Genomic DNA, 17920 nt, shown 5'->3' with positions numbered 1-17920 from the left:
CATTTTGAGTACCAGAAATACGGAGGACAGAGTGCAAGATGAATTTTCGCAGCTCCACGGCTATCTCAATGGCTGCTTGGCGAAGCACTCTGAGGTAAGATCAATTGGTCACGACTCACAACCCACCAATTTCGGGTGCTGATCTACCCCCCCCCAGAGGCAGCATTGCGCGATCATATGGCTCCAAGAGTGGTGATTTGGTACGTCAATTAGGAATTCGGTCTTTCAGTGCAAGATTTGCGTGGTAGAACTACACTAAGTTACAGTAATAGCCCATTCGGACCGTTGGATTGAACAGTCGCTCCTTTCCCAAGAGAAGAGCTCATTCGCCGACATTCATTGTTAGCAAGCGTCTAATTTCCACCAATGCCCCAATGGACACATCAGAGCTTCCAGAACATCTCAGAATGCTTTCCAACGATCCCGATCTTATCGCCGGCGCTGTGAGGGACTTGAATGATGGATATGTGATGCTAAAGCCACCAAATACCACTACCGAGTATTACAAGTTGTGAGTCGCCGTCTTAAGCCCAAAAAATATTTCATCGCTATAAGTGCTGATAACTATGGAAAGTGGATCCTTTTTTCTAAGGTAAGTCGCAAGAGAGTGTGTGTTCGGGAGCTCAGTCTCTTGGAAGGTCTATCGCTGAGAGGTCGTGGACTACTAGAGAAAATTGTCAATGCCCCAAGTGTGTTCACCCGGACACGAAGCAGAGGATTGTTGAGATTGGCTCGGTATGTACCATTTTTACCTTAGGGGTCATTATCATTATGGAGCAGAGGGGCTAATCCAATATAGGTCCTACCAGAAATTACTCCTACCAAGTTAAATTGCGGAAACCTCCAAGAAGGTGCTCAAATCACATGTATGTATTCAATCGATATTTCATACCAGATTTATCAACTAATTCTTGACAAGGGAATGATGGCCATGAGAGTGTCTATCCGTGGGCCTGGCTAGAAAGACACAATGTACTCAAGCGAAAACTGAAGTATAAGGTGTCTGTATATGGTGATTGCAGGCCAAGGTATGAAAATTTTGCGTTTACGTTATCAGAAACTTCTCACTGACAGTATTAAATAAAAGACATTTTCGCAAATTTGATGCCGCGAGCGACTCCTATCCTGAGGTCGAGTTCGAGAAGGTGATGTTAAGCGATGCATCCGTTAAAGACTGGCTGAACAAGATTGTAAGTTCCATATATAGTACTATTATCCGAAACTCTCAGCATGTTTATTGGTGAATCGTTCAAGTTTCTGATGATTAACCTTCTCGCTCGAAGCAAACTCTCGGATTCTGTTTCATCAAGGGAGTCCCAATTGACCCAGAAGCAACTAAGACTCTTATCGAGCGTATTGCTTTTGTGAGACACACTCACTATGGTACTTTATCAGCACGGAACCCTTTCTCGACCGAATTCTAAATTGATATATAGGTGGCTTCTGGGACTTTACGGCCGATCTCACCTTCAAGGATACGGCATATACCAATGAGTCTCTTGGTGTCCATACAGATAATACCTATTTCACGGATCCCGCAAGACTCCAGCTTTTCCACCTTCTGTCACACACAGATGGATCAGGGGGCGAGAGCTTACTTGTGGATGGCCTATCCGCCGCAGACACACTCCTGAAAAAGCACCCCGAATACTACAGAACTTTGATTCAGGTTAGACAACCGTGGCATGCCAGTGGCAATGAAGATGTCTGTATCCAGCCATCCTTCACGACCCCTGTCTTTTCTGTCCACCCGGACAGAGGGCGACTCTATCAGATTCGCTGGAACAATTACGATAGAGCGCCTAAATCAGACTGGCCATTGGAAACTCAGAAGCAATGGTACAAGGCTGCTCAGTGCTACAACGACATCCTAAATGAAAGTCGAAGAAGAATCCAAACACAACTCCAGCCTGGAACAGCACTCAGTAAGTAGAGAATTGCCACCGTATACTTGCTCAATTATGAACTGATTCCTTTCCTAGTTTTCGACAACTGGAGAATGATGCATGGCCGCACCGAGTTCACCGGGAAAAGAAGGATGTGTGGGGGATACGGTATGTGTCAAAATACGCCTTAAGCCCCCTTAAACACAAGCTTGGCACTTTTTGATACTAATTAATTCTGGACAGTCAATAACGATGATTACATTTCGCGACTTCGTCTGCTTAGTTATGGCCGAGAGGAGGTGCTGAATAGTCTGGGAAGCCAATACCATCCTGGTGCGGGGAAAGGCCCCTATTCGATTATCTAGACTGGGTCAAGTATTTAGTCGCGAAATTTGAATGTAGAAATTCTATAACATAGAAAAATGTGGCTACCATAGCGGACATAAAATTCGAGAGTATTACTAGCACCTCACTGTTGACCGACTCACGTGACTGGCTGACGTTGTTGGAGCTCGGCCACCGACAGCTATTCTCCAACCTTCTACGTCCTCTTCACCTTCACCTATCCCCCCCAAACCGACCATCCGCGTGTGGCAACCCTTGAATCCATTTAATCCGATCGGTCATTATCCATTAATAAAACGCTCGTCATGTCGACCCTCGAGGACTTGGACGACCTTGAGCACGAGAACAGAGACAAGAAGGAAGACCAGGGCGATGACGGCAAGAAGCCCAGCGGCGACGGTGACGCCGAGATGGAAGATGCTGAGAAGAAGGACGATGAGGAAGAGCTGATGGACGAGGAGATCCTCCACTCCAGCACGGCAGACATCGTTAAGCGACGACGGATGCTGGAGAACGAAATGCGCATCATGAAGAGCGAGTTCCAGCGTTTGACACACGAACAGAGCACAATGCGAGAGAAGGTTAAGGATAATCAAGAAAAGATCGAGAACAACAGGTATCGTCTCATTCATCCCCCAAGGGGATACTTGCGGATTGTCCAAGACAGCAGTCGCTGCCCGCGGAGCTCGCAAGACCCTATCAATTGAACCATCACCTTTTCTATTTACTGACATCCCTGTTTTACCTTGCTAGACAACTACCATACCTCGTCGGAAACGTCGTTGAGCTCCTGGACCTTGATGTGGAGGCCGATGCTGCAGAGGAAGGAGCCAACATCGATCTCGACGCCACTCGCGTCGGCAAATCTGCCGTTATCAAGACCTCAACCCGCCAGACCATCTTCCTCCCGCTCATCGGACTGGTTGACCACGAGAAGCTGAAGCCCGGTGACCTGATCGGTGTCAATAAGGACTCATATCTCATCCTGGACACCTTACCAGCAGAGTATGACAACCGCGTGAAGGCGATGGAGGTCGACGAGAAGCCGACGGAGAAGTACACGGATATCGGTGGTCTGGACAAGCAGATCGAGGAGATCGTGGAAGCTATCGTATGGCCCATGAAGGAGGCGGAGCGATTCAAGAAGATCGGCATCAAGGCGCCGAAGGGTAAGATCACACTGTTCTGAAGGGGTTCTCTTTTTTCTCGACGATATTAACCTTCTTTCTCTTAGGTGCTCTAATGTACGGCCCCCCCCGGAACTGGTAAAACCCTCCTTGCCCGTGCCTGTGCCGCCGAGACGAACGCCACTTTCCTGAAGCTTGCCGGACCATCCCTCGTACAAATGTTCATTGGTGACGGTGCCAAGCTGGTGCGTGACTGCTTCGCCCTGGCTAAGGAGAAGGCTCCATCAATCATCTTCATTGACGAACTTGATGCCGTGGGTACCAAGCGTTTCGACTCCGAGAAGTCCGGTGATCGTGAAGTCCAGCGTACTATGCTGGAGCTGCTGAACCAGCTGGACGGATTCGCGTCCGACGACCGCATCAAGGTCCTCGCCGCGACTAATCGTGTCGATGTATTGGACCCTGCTCTGCTCCGATCCGGTCGTTTGGATCGCAAGATCGAGTTCCCCCTGCCGAACGAAGAGGCTCGTGCGAATATCTTGCAGATTCACTCGCGTAAGATGTCCGTCGAGGATAGCGTCAACTGGGCTGAGCTTGCCCGCAGCACGGATGAGTTCGGTGGTGCTCAGCTCAAGGCTGTCTGTGTTGAGGCTGGCATGATTGCGTTGCGGAAGGGCCTGAGCAAGATTGGTCACGAGAACTACGTTGATGCTATCGCCGAGGTTCAATCGAAGAAGCGCGACGCAAATGTCGGCATCTATGTTTGAATTGGTGATTTCCCCCCTGAATGTTACATCTCTTTTCTATTTTTATCCCCTTTTTTCTTCGTCATGTCATGTATGTACGTTCAGCGGCCCTCAAGATGAGGCCGGTAATTCGCTATGCATGCAGGCGACTGCCTCTAAACCAAATAACATTATGATCCATTCTAGACCCCGTCGAGAGTTGAGTTTACGCTCGCAGGAATCTGAATACTACTAGTAGAAGTCTGTATCACTCCACGGCTGACACAGATGAGCACTTGGCATACTGCCTATTGTACTGAGGACACCTTTATTCGAATCCTATATTATTCTCTTGATGATTGGGAGGCAGTTTATGCGGGAGAAGCGGTTTATATAGGCAAACTGTTTTGATTGGTCGATTCTAGTTTAGCAGGCTAAGCCCCATTTGGATTGCTGGCCGATATCTTCGTTTCGAGACGCAGGAATAGCTTCAGTGTACACTTTGCACTCTCGCAGTTCCGTCCTGATAGTTACCGGCCTAGGGCCTTACGCTTTGGCGGCAGTTTTGGTGCCATTCCCATGTTCCATTCGACCCGCACGTCCCTCCCCGTCTCACTATATAGTACGTACTACTAGTACTAGGTAGCAACACAGGTAATGGTGAAATAAAGTCCACTCGCTCCGGAAATGTATCCATGGATTTTTTCTTTTGTTTTGGAATAAGACCAAAGAAAATAAACTAAAAACACATAATGCAATGGTCATAAATCCATATAAAAGCCGCTTATCTAACAGCCCAGGCACCACCTTCAAACGCTACACTCCACTTATTTCATATTACCAGGCCTCGCTCAGAGAGCCCTTAGTTCTTAGCCTTGTCATCCTTAAGCGTAACGATGCGGTTCAGAATGAGCTTCTCAGGCGTTGTCTCCCGGTCAACGGCATAGTATGCAGTACGCATACCCTGGAATCGAATAGCGTGCTTGTTCTTCTCAACATCCTGCTCAGCCGCAGACTTAGGCCAAGGAGCCGACTGCGAGATATCAGTAAATCCAGTCTCAACCATGGCATCCGGGAAGATCTCCTCGGAATCAGGGTTGATATCGGCCAAGAAGCCCTCAGGGTGAGCAGAGGGGTTTTCGGACTTGAATAGCGGGTTGGTGGCCCGGACCTCGGCGCGGATAGGACTGTTTTTCGCGGGGCAGTCGGCGACCCAGTGGATGAAGCTCTTGGGCTTCTTCGCGGCCTCGCCTTCGGCGGGCTTCTCGTATTTGGCATGCACGACTGTCACGTTGCCGGCGGCGTCTTTCTCGAAGGTTGTGGCGGTGATGGGGTAGGGGGCCTTGAGGAGACCGACAGTCTTGCCGGGGGCGAGGCGGAAGTAGTCTGGTGAATCGACTTCGCGGAAGTCGGAGCGCTCGATGTAAACAGTCTTCGTGAAGGGGATGGTGTGGGTGCCGAAGGAGGCTTCCTTGGAGAAGGGAACTTCGACCATCTCAAGGTGATCGTCGGCCAGATCGTCGATGACGACCTTCAGAGGCTCCGTTACAACCATCAATCTGGGAACGGTTGTCTCGAGGAATGTGCGGACCGACTGGTCGAATCGGTGCATTTGGACGTTGGTCACGGCCTTGGTAACTCCGAGTTCGCTAACGAAGTTGAGGATAGCATCGGGAGGAACACCACGACGACGGAGAGCAATGAGTGTGTACAATCTTGGATCATCCCAATCACGGCTGCTCTGGAGTTAGTTTTGCACCGACGTATTTTAAGTTCAAGAATACTTACACATGTCCCTCCTTGACCAGCTTGATAATCTTTCGCTTGGAGAGAACAGTGCCTGTGATGTTGAGACGGCCGTATTCGCGCTGCATTGGTCGGTAGACATCGAGCTTGTTGTTGAGCCACTCGTAAGACTCGCGGCCTATTAGTGGAGTTAGCGAACCGTGTTTCACGAGATATGTGAGTAAAAAAACTTACTGTTCTCGAACTCAGTCGTGCATAGTGATGAGGTAATGGATTCCAAGCTATCGGAGAGACCTAATAAAAGTTAGTATGGAATCACCAGGCGCAGAATCAAAGATCAATAAAACGTACCATGGGCCATATCGTAGGTGGGGAACATCTTATATGTCGGAGCACGGTGATGTTGCTTTCCACCCTCGGGAATTCTCCATGCAAAGAGATCCCACATTTGGGGGTTGGGGTTATCAATGTCCTGTTTCATGCGCAGAGCCGCTTCTCCGGCCTTGTACTTTCCATCACGCATAGCACGGAACTCAGTCAGAGACTCCTCAGTGGGCCGGTTGCGGTGAGGGCAAGCAAAGCGCTTACCACCCTGCTGACCGTCCTCGGTCTGACCACGCTGAACCTTGACCTCGGCCTGGGTACAGTGGCAGACATAGGCGCCGTCACGCTTGATCAGCTCCTCGGAGTATTCATAGAGACGATCGAAGTGATCACTGGCATGAGTCTCGCGCACAGGCTTGAAGCCGAGCCAATTGACGATATCCCGAATAGCAGTGTAGTAGATCTCGTCCTCTCCTTCGGGGTTGGTATCGTCGAAACGCAGGATGCACTCTCCACCGTGGTACTTTGCGAAGCCGAAGTTGACAGCGATAGCCTTGCTGTGTCCAATGTGGAGATATCCGTTGGGCTCGGGCGGGAAACGAGTGCGAACCTTGGGGTGGGTTTCGGAGACGGGGCGCTCGTTGTAAACGTCATTGAGGAAACCGAGTTTGAACATGACTTCGGGGTCGCGGGGAGCAGCAGCCTCCTTAGCTGCTTTCTGGGGCTTGGGCTGCTTCGCAGGCTTAGGCGCGGCCTTGTTCGCGGCCTTCTCCAGTGCCTTCTGCGCCTTCTTCAAGGACTTCTTGGAGGGGCCTTCTTTCTCTGCGGGTGGGGCGGCCTCCTTGGGCCGCTCAGGCAAGTCAACAGGCTTTGCTGGATCCATGATTGAAAGGTCCCAGAGGTCCAGAGCAGAGTGAAGCAATTGGTGGGGTTGTTATTTTTCACGAGGGGCTGCGATGCTTATCAGTCTCCATTCGCTAATCGGGCCGATGAAACACCGGATGAGTCATGCGCCCACTTCCCCAGGTAACTTGAAGTATACCGGACTATATACTTACGATAAGACATGGAAATGCCCATTGGTATTGAAACAGTGGCTGGAATGAACCTTGATGACTCAAAAATAGACATTGTAGATTAACGAGTAGCTATTGATACATGGTAAATTGTAAATGCTGTACAGGTGAGTAATGTACAAGCCTCAAAAGGGCCAAGCGATCGATGGAAGACAAGAACCAAAGAACCAAACCAGATGAATCAGCCAAGCCACCCATTACCTGAAATCTCGGGGATTTACGAGCCAGCGAGACCCCCATGAAAGACAAAGGACCAATGAGACAAGGGAAGAAATATAGACAAAAAGAACCAAGGAAGAGTGGCCGTCATAGCCGCACATGAACCGATTAGAGTCACCCGTCATGCTCACATGTGCATTAAGACCAATGAACGCCAGATGCCAATGATATCTGGCGTATGTATATGTACGTGGGGAAAAAGAGATGTTGAGAAATGAAATCCAAAAGCACCAAAACACAGATTTGACCAGAATGCGGGGTATAAGGCGTGATAATGAGACAAGGGAGGGTGCTGAGAAGAGTGGGATAGAGAGCGTGTGATGGTGGTGTGGGTAGTATAAGGAGAGGCGGATCGTATATAGGAAGACGGAGAGGGCGGGTTTAGAAGAGTTGCTTCACATTGATGAGTTCTGAGTTACCGGGGCGGTCGCGTTCCATATGGAACCACCAATCCCGGCCCATCTTGTGGTTCCAGGATCCGGTGCAGGTATCCTTTTCCCAAGGCAGGGCGGAGGACGACGCATGGCTCATCGGTGTGATAGGTGTTGTGGGTGTTGCAGGGGTGCCGGTAGACCGGCTACCCAGGCTACCCCAACCGAAACGCGAAGTGGTAGTAGATGAAGGAGATGCCAGTTCCTCTATAGGTGGATTGATGGGTGGCTTGCTATTCGTGTCAAAGCAATGGACACCCACCCCGGCCGCGTATGATAATGACTGATTGGATGCGAGTAATTGCTTCCACCCGATCAGACCACCTTCCGATTCTTGACCAGGAATATCAGGGCGAAGGTGGAATCGGGGAATTGATGCCCCTGTTAAAGGGTCTCGAACGCCGGAGCGGCCCATGAAAGCCGGCATTCGAAATTTGTAAACTGTCTTGGGTCCGTCGCTGTCCGACACCGGGGGGTCGTGTTTATACCGTTCGGAAGCTTCCCAGATTCCGTAGTCGTCGATCTCCGGTTCTGGTTCTTCTTCGAAATTTCCAAGTAACGCGTTGTCTGGTACGTAATTATCTGAGTAATCCTCAATCAATACTGGCATGCCTGATTCGGTATCCTTGACGGCCATGTCAATGAAAGTTTGCGCTCGGATTCGAGACGAGGTCAGGTTATTTCCGGCAGGCAAAGCAAGGGGTCGGATGCTGACGGAGCCATGCGAGCTCCGGGGCAAACTATAACGGTCTGGTCGAAGTAACGCTTGGCCCTTTGTGATAGGTCGACAAACCGCTTGCAGGGCTCCAGGAGGCTGGCAGTCGTTCGGCGCCCGGAGAGTTTCCAGCCATGGGAACCCCGCAGCGAGAATACTTTGAGCAAGATGGAAATTGGGGGTATCGGACTGCTTCGGGCTTTGCTGAAATGGTAGGGAATCGAGTTGAGTGAGTGCTGTGCCAGGGTCCGGGCAAGCCACATCCCAGTGGAGATACTTCAGGCTGGACGAAGCGAGAATGGGTTGGAAAACCATGCCTTCCTCTTCCAGCGTAGGGCACTTATCGCTTTGGACAAATTTGAATCGCTCAAGCTGTCTGAGTGATGCAAGCAGCTTGGAGATGACTAGCAGAGACTCAATGTTCTGTTCCGCTAAGATAAACGACTTAAGCGACTGCGATTCCGGACGCATGGCGTACTGCGCGATACCTGCATCAGTCACACCAGGCAAGTTCTCCAATCGCAAAGATTCCAGCGGAGGCAAACACAACAGTGTGCTATCAGCAAATGCATCCTCGTTGAACGAGGAGATGCAGAGATTCCGCAGAGAGGGCAAAAGATCAAACATGCGCAGGAAAATACTCGGCTCCAAGGCACCGTTTCCATTGAGACCGTATAACATCAATGTTTCCAAGTTGCCCCATGAAACATGATAATCCAAGAACTCGAACATTTGAGAGGGCCCCAAACTTCCAGGGCAAGAATCGTCACGAGGCGACAGTTCAGTAACCTCCACTGCCTCGCCCAGAACCCAGGTATGCTCCTTCAGTCGCTTGCGCGTAGACAGGGCGTGGGTAAGACGGTCGAATTCATGGTGGTAAGGGATAGACAGACCCAAAAGTCGCTCCAGATTGGGACAGACCATCACTACAGATGCGACTAGGTCTCGATATTCTTGCCATTGCGCGCTTTGCTTTGTTGTGGTGAAGAGTAGATCCATCTGGGGCACACGTAGTTCGCGGACGAGATTGGCCAGCATGTTTCGTTCGCGTAGGGTACGCCTCAACAACTTCAGACGGCTACCCCTCTTGAGACGGTACCGTTTTAATTGGGCGGGGAATCATTTCCGACTATATGAATTTGTGTATATCTGGGGGTATATGGTATCAGTTTCTTGTTGCTCGAGATCAACAGGGGCTGTTGTATGGTTGCAACTCACAGTCGTCCTCGAACAGCCCGTTCCCAGGACCGACAAGTCAGGGACAATGCATGCAGGTCGCGATGGAAACAAGTTGTGCAACCTGTCTGGTGCGGCGCCTTATGTAGCACTTCGAGGTTGTTAAGGATGACATCGTAAACCTCCTGGGGGATTCGTCGCTGAACGGACTCAATGCTATTGGGGATGGATCCAACGGAGTCGAATTGGCGATAAGAAGAAGCAGGCGACGAAGGTGTATAACCTGTTGTTGGCGCGGTCGAGGTTGTATAGTTGGTGCGATAGGAAGAAACGGACGAGGTACGTGAAGTTACCGGCTGTACCGCAACAGCGAACTCCTTGCAAGTTGCCGCATCCTGAGGAATTGTGTAAGGCACAGCAGGGTTTTCTGGTCTACTGGCAACGACGCTCATGGTGAATTGGCGTGCCTGGCATCGGAGGCGCGGCGCGTGGAGGAGGGAAAAGAGGAAAAATACGGCGAAGACAGGCGGGGGTCGAGGAATGTAGGGGGGGGGTTGGTGGAGTGTGGTCAGTTGTCGTAATGGCCTGGAGGGATCGTCGAATTCCAACTGAGGTCAGCGTTATTGTGGTAGTGGAAGTGGTAGTGGTATTGGTAAATGGTCGTTTGATTGTATGACCTTTGGAGGAGGTTGAAGAGGGTAGGTCAGAAGGCACGGGAACAAGAAGGATCACGGCACATCCACACTTTCCCTCTTACACCTTCACACTTCACACTTCAAACTTCAAACTTCACACTCACACACTCTCGAGGGGTCCGGGAAGCGTTCGATCGCCCCCCCACACCCACTTTGCTCGTGGTGAGCGGAGAACCTGACAGGGGTCGACGGTTCAGGGGTTGGACTACTCAATCCTCTAGACCCGAACCGTCAGGGATCCGCCGCGGTATTGGAGTTGATCCATCCGCGTCCTCCAACCAGCACCCTCATCACACTCGCCATGGCACTTGATTCCTTTTTTAGGGCTACTCGAAATGTCTACTTGGCCTGTCAATGCGTCCAATCTGCCCTCTTCAACGGCGGTCATTGCATATATGCCTGCGTCGAACACGAACGGCTCTGCAGCCATGTTGCTCGCGGACGGTTCGTGAGCTGCAGCACTATTCCTTTATTGGCATAGCATCATATTCGGTGGGTCCTTGGACCTGCATGGAGTGGGGCCACTGCCCCTTTTTTCGCGGCTTTTTCTGCTTTGCTCTGCATTCGCACCTTGCACGGATGTTATTGTATTGGCGGCACTACGACCGGTTGGGACTACGGCGCATACGACAGCCATCCACATTGTACTCTACCCTGAGCCTTCGGCGGTTTCAAAAAGCCACAGGAATAGTCTTGGCCAACGAGGATCCTCTCGAGTCACAAAAATGCCACTTCGTGTGCCCTGTCTGACTCAACCTGCGGTCTAAGCGTGAGACATGCGGCGCCCCTCGTCAAAATAGGCAATGGTTCAGGAACCACGAGGTCTTGTTCTAGACGTTGCTATATCTGACGTTCGCTTGCATCCGATCTCGCCACCCCGGTCTCAAAAATTGAACCTGCTCGTGTAGATTATTGGCAACGGAACCCCGAGATCGCGATCGCGGTGGATCGCCGCAAATTAACCAACCAACTCCCATAGCTCTCAATCTCCAGTCGTTTCCTCGTAAGAAACGGGCCATCCACCTCAGTTTCGGTGCTGCGCAATTTCTACACGAAATCCCAATCGTATGTTACTGGCTATCCCACGCGGATCCCACGGCACAGAGCTCTCGGCAGCCTTAGCTTACTTGGGAATGGTCCCAGTCTCCCGCATAGAGCAATGTGGACAATTCACAGCTGAAGTCCGATCTGGTGGAGACGGTTCCCACTTCATCGACTCTACGGAGTACCATAATAGCCAATTGCACTATTGGATGGTAGCCTCCTAATCTTTACACAAGAATTAATGCCGCTCTATCGGTGTTGCCATGTGAGATTTGGAATTCCGCTGGTCCACTTCTCCGCCTCCACGACATGATTCGCAGTGCCCGGTTTTGTTCTTAGAACTAGTAGGGTCTCCCACGAGGTCGTCGTACTCTATTTCGGATGGTGGGCAGGTGGGCTCCACTGTTTTATCTGTTTTCGTATATTGGGCTGAAGCAGCTCACAATAATAGCAGCCGATCTACACAATATGCCGTGCAGATATACGGAGTATGGGAGATACCGAATCCACCCTTGTGGATCTTATTGACCTGATACCTTTTCTAGAAGACCCGAACATCGCCGACACGAGCTGAACACCAACAAGCGTGGAGGTTCAAAGCCGTCACGGTGCTTTAGGGGTTATACGGACCCTGATATTCCATCGCCCCGCCCGTGCGCCGCCGAAGAGGGTCCATCTATATCGGTACGCAGTACAACCAAGCTTCGCACAGCCCATGTATATATTAATCTCGAGCCTCGTTTTCCACTTCTGGCCCATGCTAGGCCAATGTTCACGAGGGTTAAGCCTACACTACTAGGCCTGGCTCCCAAACATGAAATCTAAGCTTGACACGGGTGTAGATATATATAGACATCGTCCCGTGTTTCAAATGGATGGTCTTCAAACTTGACGTAGTACCACGATAATTCTGCGTTTCAGCAGATTGTCAACTGCTGTTTCTAAGGTTTGCTTAATTGTCCATTAGTTTGGGCCCCATGGTGTTTCTGGTTGTGTCACTCTCCGACCAGTTAAGTCACAGAACCTACTAGTAGCTTTCTATGTAGGGGGCTAGTACAATCTTTCCCAAACGTTCGATAGGAATGGTATCCAGATGAGAGCAACTAGCAAGATGTTATCAAGTCCTTACAAAGGCATTCCGGTGGATGGAATGCTTCAAAGTAACCTAGTTTGAGCCAATGTTTTTGTCTCATTTTATCTCCGATTGCCTGGAATGTGGGATGCTACTAGTAGTAGGGATCTACTACTACTACTACTACTACTACTACTGCTATTAATACCAGTATGTAGTACCTAGGTACTTCAAGTTTTTACATCATATAACTCACTTCTAATCCGTTATTGAATAACATTATATAATACTATATACTCACGTACTATAGTGAAACTATTCATAAAAGTGCCGCACAACTGGCGAATGTGTCGCATTTCCATACGCCGAGCCTCCGTAAGTCAGATACCCAGACCCAACAGGCCCTGATTGCGACAAGACATCCTCCCGATCCCCAAACATAAAAACTGTCTGCATTCCCATGACCATATGCTGAAGGATATGGCAATGGTACATCCAGACACCTGCATCCGTGACTCTTATCCGCCAAGCTCGCCATCCAGACGGGGCGAGAGGCTTCGTCTTCTCCCGGTACCTGTAAAGCACAGAGGTGTCACGTTGAATTGGACGATGGGAACCGATAAGCTCCTCATTAGCGGTGGCATTGTACTGCCCATCACCTCCCCCGATATCATAGTAGTGTCTGCCGTGGGCGTGGAAAGGGTGGGCATCAACACCTCCATTGTCAAAGGTGCCTTGATTCTGCCAGACAATTTCGATGACTTCGCCGATTTTGGCGGGGAAGGTTCGGGTAATATTGTCGAATCCATTACCACGGGAAATCGCTCGTTGGTAAGTGGCAGAAGTGTCAAGTTTTCCATTGTAGATGTCGATCAGGTATGGTGATTGCGGAAAGTTCTGCACCCAGTCATATCCGTTTTGGAGCCAAATGACATGATCGCTGACATTCTGGTGAACGTCGATGATTATTCTGCGTGTGACTTCTTCCAAATTGGGGAATCCGTGGTCCGGATGCAACGATTCTAATTCATAATCAAGCCACCCTTGAGCGATCTCCGCTACAGGCAGTGGTGGCGGCGAGGGGACAGTCTTCAAATCGACATCAGTTCCGCCAGAATATTGCAGAACGGCAAAGTTTGTTAGAGTCTCTGGTCTCGCGAGAGTCGTAAGTTGAATATAGAAGTGTCGTTTGTTGGCATTTTTCAACTCTGCTTCAGATTTTGCAGTCAAGAGCACGCTATATCTCTGACCGCTTCCAATTTGCAAGAAGCTAGTATTCAGAGGCTTGGTGTTGTGGCCGTCTGCCTCGATGATAGTAATATCGTGACTTTCGATGGCAAGAGAAATAAATGACAAAGCGGTGGCCCCAATGAATCTCAAGCGATACGACAAGCCCGGCTCGATAGAGATTGAGGCCAATTGGCAGGATCCTGTATCATTAGTCGCCTGACGACTTTGTCCATTCACCAGTATTGCCTTGGTCTCCCCACTCCATGTAAAGTTGGTCGATGTCAGTCCGTCGATGATATGCTTGTCAGTCTCATTGAAGAAATCAGATAGCAGAATCGTACGCTCCTGGTCGTAAGAGAAGGGCGGAGGGTCGCATGAATCCACAATCAGGGGACCCTTAGCAGAGACAGCTTGGAATCCAACGTGGGAGTGGTAGAAGTAGGTTCCTGCAGTACCAACTTCGGGTTTGACTTCGTAGTCAAAGAAGTGACCTGCAGGAATGGGCCACTGACTTGCCGCCGGTGCACCATCGGAGAAGGGGGCCGTAAAAGCCGTGAGGCCATGCCAGTGCTGTGGTCGAGGTCAGCGAGAGGTGTAAAATGCATAATTTTCTGGCTGCCTACTATCGTGGTATTCTCATTCTTCATGTCATTATAGACGCGGATCCAGTTCACCTGCCCCTCCTTGAGGCGCAGTTCCGGACCGGGTGATGATCCATTGACAAGAACTGAATATCTATTCGTACATGCTTCAGTAAAAATTTCAGATGTGACTCGCAGAACGTGATCCGGTTGAAAGGAGTCGTCATGGTGAAAGACAGATCCTAGAGATGCTGTTGCCAAGCCGAAAACCAAGGTAAGGCCAATTCTTATGCCCTTCATTTTTGCGGAGGGTGCACAGATTGCATCATTGGAATTGAAATAAGCTTACTCCACAATCGAGGAGGCAAAGGCATTTTAATAAAGGCGCGCCAAGAATGTCGTAGCGGACGTATCTCACCACAGCCACCAAGGCGTATTTCATTTCATTTCAATTGACAGCAAAACTATTCTCTTGATTAGGGAGTATGAGGCGCCGCTTGACTGTGATTGGATTCGTGCGCAGATCAGGCCTCCAAGCATTTGATATTGACTCTCGTTCGGGAAATGATGAGCGGTCAGGTATGGTGAGTGTTTACGAGCCTAGCAGGCTCATCCCGACCGCCTTTTGGATGAATTCGTTATGAATGCAAAGTAGAATCTATCTTATACAGTCGTTTCAATTTTTCTCTCGTATATTGGGGAGTAAATCGATTATGCGTAGTTATTATGACCAGCCAAATATTGCGAAATGGTGTCCCAAAGATAAAACTTAAACTGCATCGAATGTCTTATTTTCGAACCTTGCTTTTGAGAATTTCGCCCCCAAATCGAACCCTGGAACCATCGTGCGCGCGCTCTGGCGTTGTATAAGGGCTTTTAGGCGTCCTCTGCCTTTTTTAAATCAATTTCCTGATTCATGTGCATGGGTTCTCTAGTGTTTTCCAAAGTTGGACAATTTTATACTCACTTATTTGATGCTGTGGCCATGCAAGCCATTAATATCATCGATCAAATCAAGGATGGCCTGGCGCTTCCGCCTCTGTCTCAAGCATATAATCCAAATCCAAATCTATTTGCAAAGCCTCATCATGGGAAACAGGCGCCGTTCTATGAATTCCGCTTGAAGTTTTCGACCTCTTTCGCGGAATAAAGAGTACCTCGTCACCCCGATGAGGCTGTTTAGATCGTGTCCGTAAATCCCATTGACGCTGCAAACCAACCAAAAGGTCTCTTGCCCTATGGGCACTTTCCCAGCAAATAGCGAGCTCATCTAAAGCTCTGAAACATGTCGTCAGAATAACTGCGATATGGCTTCGAGAGTAGGAGGGGATATTCAAAAAAGTGGCGAAAAAGAGGAATAAGATGGCCGAGGATGTGATGGAAACTGCTGGTACGTTGATCCGGCGTAATGTGTACCGAGATTCATACATATTGAGGATTTTGGAGATAGCTATGGCGGATTGGATACACATCTCGCGGGAATGTGTATATCCAGGTCCTTTTGGCGGTTGCGGTTGTAGACCATGATGGCTTTTTGATATCCATGGCCTGTGAGAATAGATTATGCTCTGGTGGTATTGCATGCTTTAATGCCAGTTAGTTAGAGGAAATGAGATAAATCACAATTTAAGAATTGACGTACTGAATAATGAGGACATGTGGAAGATATGGCGAAGTAACGTCGTCGAGATTAATTTGTAAAGTAGGTGGAAGAGTAGATTTTCACTTGCGAAGCTTGACGACAATTTTGGCATTGGGCTCTTGAAGGGTCTCTTTGAGATACTGCCGGTGCCGTAACTGTTTGAAATGTTAGGCAGGGTAAAAGAGATTGATAACGGGATTCCTACAGGATATAACCACATGGAGCCATCAGTTCGCAGAGAGAAACTAGTCGTTGGCTGATTACGTCTTGGCTGTCCAGCAAGCCAGAACCTTGGGTGGCGGAAGAAGGTGACTCGCAGGTAGACCTGTGCATCTGGGACCCATGGGAGTAATAATCGAATCCTATCCCATTTGCCAAGAACCCATGGGACTAATTTTTAATCCTATCCCATCCCATGGGACCCATATAATTCCCATTTATTTCATAAATTATTGCACCTTTCCCTTTTTTGCACCTGTGGGGGTGTATAAAATAATGAATCTTTTCTTTGTAATTTTGGCGGTTTTTATTATACCTATATTAATGCTCTTTCATAGCAAATTGCTGTATGTTCTTTCATTTTTGTTTGTGTATAAGCTCTTTGATCTCATCCTGCCCGAAAGCTATAAGAATCGGAAGCATTTCATCACTATTTCTTTTCCGATACATACTTTGATATCTATTTACAATGCCGGGAGCAGTTGATAATAGCGCTTATCTTCCAGTTGCTCGGATTTCTCAGGTTTGGATCCTCGCGTCTGGTTTCACAGGCTGGATTTCAATGGAGATTTTCGATCGTGGCAAGCGGGATAAAAGCATCCAACCAGAAACTGCTGCGATGAGGGGGATAGAATCATGGAAAACTCTACAAAATAAGCTGAGGTTAACCTCATAAGATTTACTGAGAGAAAACAAGGTTCATGGAATGCCTTGTTATTTCTTGGGGTCCAATGGGTTCAATGCTGCATAGTTACAGCAAGATCGAGGTGGCACATGTGGATATAATTTCGATCGCCATGAGGTAATGAATGTCTATTTAATCTTGTTAGTGATTCTACACAGCTGAAAGCTGCTTGAAAACGACCTTGCTTCACTTTAATGTAAAGGAATGGTGTGTGTATTCGATGTAAATGCGTCTAACTAAGGTGTTACATACCTCAACACAAGAGCGCTGAGGACTTAGGTCTAAGGCCTCCATCACATGGCCCCACCCCACCCATTAGTTAACAATAGGTAATTCAGGTTACGCAGTACTGACAGCTCCAACCTCCAACCTCCGTCCTCCTTCTTCTCTCAACAGCACCCCAAGGCTGCAGAATACCGACCGTGATAATTTTTCTTGGCCTATTTCATTCGATGCAGCGCCCAAATCCACAGAGAATGGGCGACAGGCCCCCATTACCGCCTCCATCGTTGATGGTTCGCAAATTTCTCATGGACGATGAAAGAGAAGATGCGATGCGAAGACTCGGACAGGAGCCTGATGGATCCGCTGAGCATGGTTCGCCTCGGTACCCATTTGAGAGATGCTATTGTTTTTTCTATGGGACGCTGATGGATACAAATACCCTGTCGCAAGTTTTAAAATTGTCACGGCCAATCTCCTCCATGCGGCGTGCACAAGTGATAGGCTACGAAACTAGGCTTTGGGGACCCTATCCCGCCCTCGTAAATGGGGAGCCTGACCACCCAGTTGATGGTTTGGCATACGAAATCACGTCAGAATCGCAACTAGAACGGCTCAAAACGTATGAGACGGAAAGCTACCGAGTTGTACCTTGTGAGATTGACCTTCTAAAGGATGACGGTGGCCTCGATAGGATCATTGAAGGGATCACTTTTAAGTGGAGAGGCTCAAAAGATGAACTACAAAAAAGTTCATTCAA

General features: G+C 49.1%; 7 protein-coding genes across 7 annotated transcripts; 3 read left to right on the top strand and 4 right to left on the bottom strand.

Moving 5' to 3' along the window:
• Positions 1–68: 68 nt before the first annotated feature.
• N7481_011030 (putative trimethyllysine dioxygenase TmlH) lies at positions 69–2251 on the top strand (the record flags this gene model as incomplete). Its single annotated transcript, XM_057270249.1, has 12 exons — positions 69–94; positions 158–200; positions 273–511; positions 575–592; positions 669–735; positions 800–866; positions 920–1028; positions 1088–1190; positions 1284–1383; positions 1437–1925; positions 1983–2054; positions 2130–2251. 12 exons carry the CDS (start codon positions 69–71, stop codon positions 2249–2251), a joined length of 1455 nt encoding a protein of 484 aa, XP_057117423.1.
• Positions 2252–2536: 285 nt separating this feature from the next.
• N7481_011029 (P-loop containing nucleoside triphosphate hydrolase protein) lies at positions 2537–3420 on the top strand (the record flags this gene model as incomplete). Its single annotated transcript, XM_057270248.1, has 2 exons — positions 2537–2847; positions 2925–3420. 2 exons carry the CDS (start codon positions 2537–2539, stop codon positions 3418–3420), a joined length of 807 nt encoding a protein of 268 aa, XP_057117422.1.
• Positions 3421–3576: 156 nt separating this feature from the next.
• On the top strand, positions 3577–4125 carry N7481_011028 (ATPase AAA-type core; the record flags this gene model as incomplete). Its single annotated transcript, XM_057270247.1, has 1 exon — positions 3577–4125. One exon carries the CDS (start codon positions 3577–3579, stop codon positions 4123–4125), a length of 549 nt encoding a protein of 182 aa, XP_057117421.1.
• An 820-nt stretch (positions 4126–4945) lies between these two features.
• Positions 4946–7036, bottom strand: N7481_011027 (glutamine--tRNA ligase; the record flags this gene model as incomplete). The annotated part of the gene is made up of 4 exons (XM_057270246.1): positions 4946–5819; positions 5872–6007; positions 6064–6123; positions 6181–7036. The coding sequence occupies 4 exons, from the start codon at positions 7034–7036 to the stop codon at positions 4946–4948; spliced, it is 1926 nt and encodes a 641-aa protein (XP_057117420.1).
• A 793-nt stretch (positions 7037–7829) lies between these two features.
• N7481_011026 (uncharacterized protein) lies at positions 7830–10222 on the bottom strand (the record flags this gene model as incomplete). Its single annotated transcript, XM_057270245.1, has 2 exons — positions 7830–9678; positions 9813–10222. 2 exons carry the CDS (start codon positions 10220–10222, stop codon positions 7830–7832), a joined length of 2259 nt encoding a protein of 752 aa, XP_057117419.1.
• Positions 10223–10682: 460 nt separating this feature from the next.
• N7481_011025 (uncharacterized protein) lies at positions 10683–10895 on the bottom strand (the record flags this gene model as incomplete). The annotated part of the gene is made up of 1 exon (XM_057270244.1): positions 10683–10895. One exon carries the CDS (start codon positions 10893–10895, stop codon positions 10683–10685), a length of 213 nt encoding a protein of 70 aa, XP_057117418.1.
• A 2001-nt stretch (positions 10896–12896) lies between these two features.
• Positions 12897–14692, bottom strand: N7481_011024 (uncharacterized protein; the record flags this gene model as incomplete). Its single annotated transcript, XM_057270243.1, has 2 exons — positions 12897–14381; positions 14435–14692. The coding sequence occupies 2 exons, from the start codon at positions 14690–14692 to the stop codon at positions 12897–12899; spliced, it is 1743 nt and encodes a 580-aa protein (XP_057117417.1).
• Between the last annotated feature and the right edge of the window lie 3228 nt (positions 14693–17920).

The sequence above is a fragment of the Penicillium waksmanii genome (genome assembly GCF_028829765.1).
Source record: "Penicillium waksmanii strain IBT 27052 chromosome Unknown utg000009l:1.0-4314994.0:1.0-4318279.0, whole genome shotgun sequence".
Lineage (NCBI taxonomy): Eukaryota > Fungi > Ascomycota > Eurotiomycetes > Eurotiales > Aspergillaceae > Penicillium > Penicillium waksmanii.
This window is presented reverse-complemented; position numbering and strand designations above follow the sequence as displayed.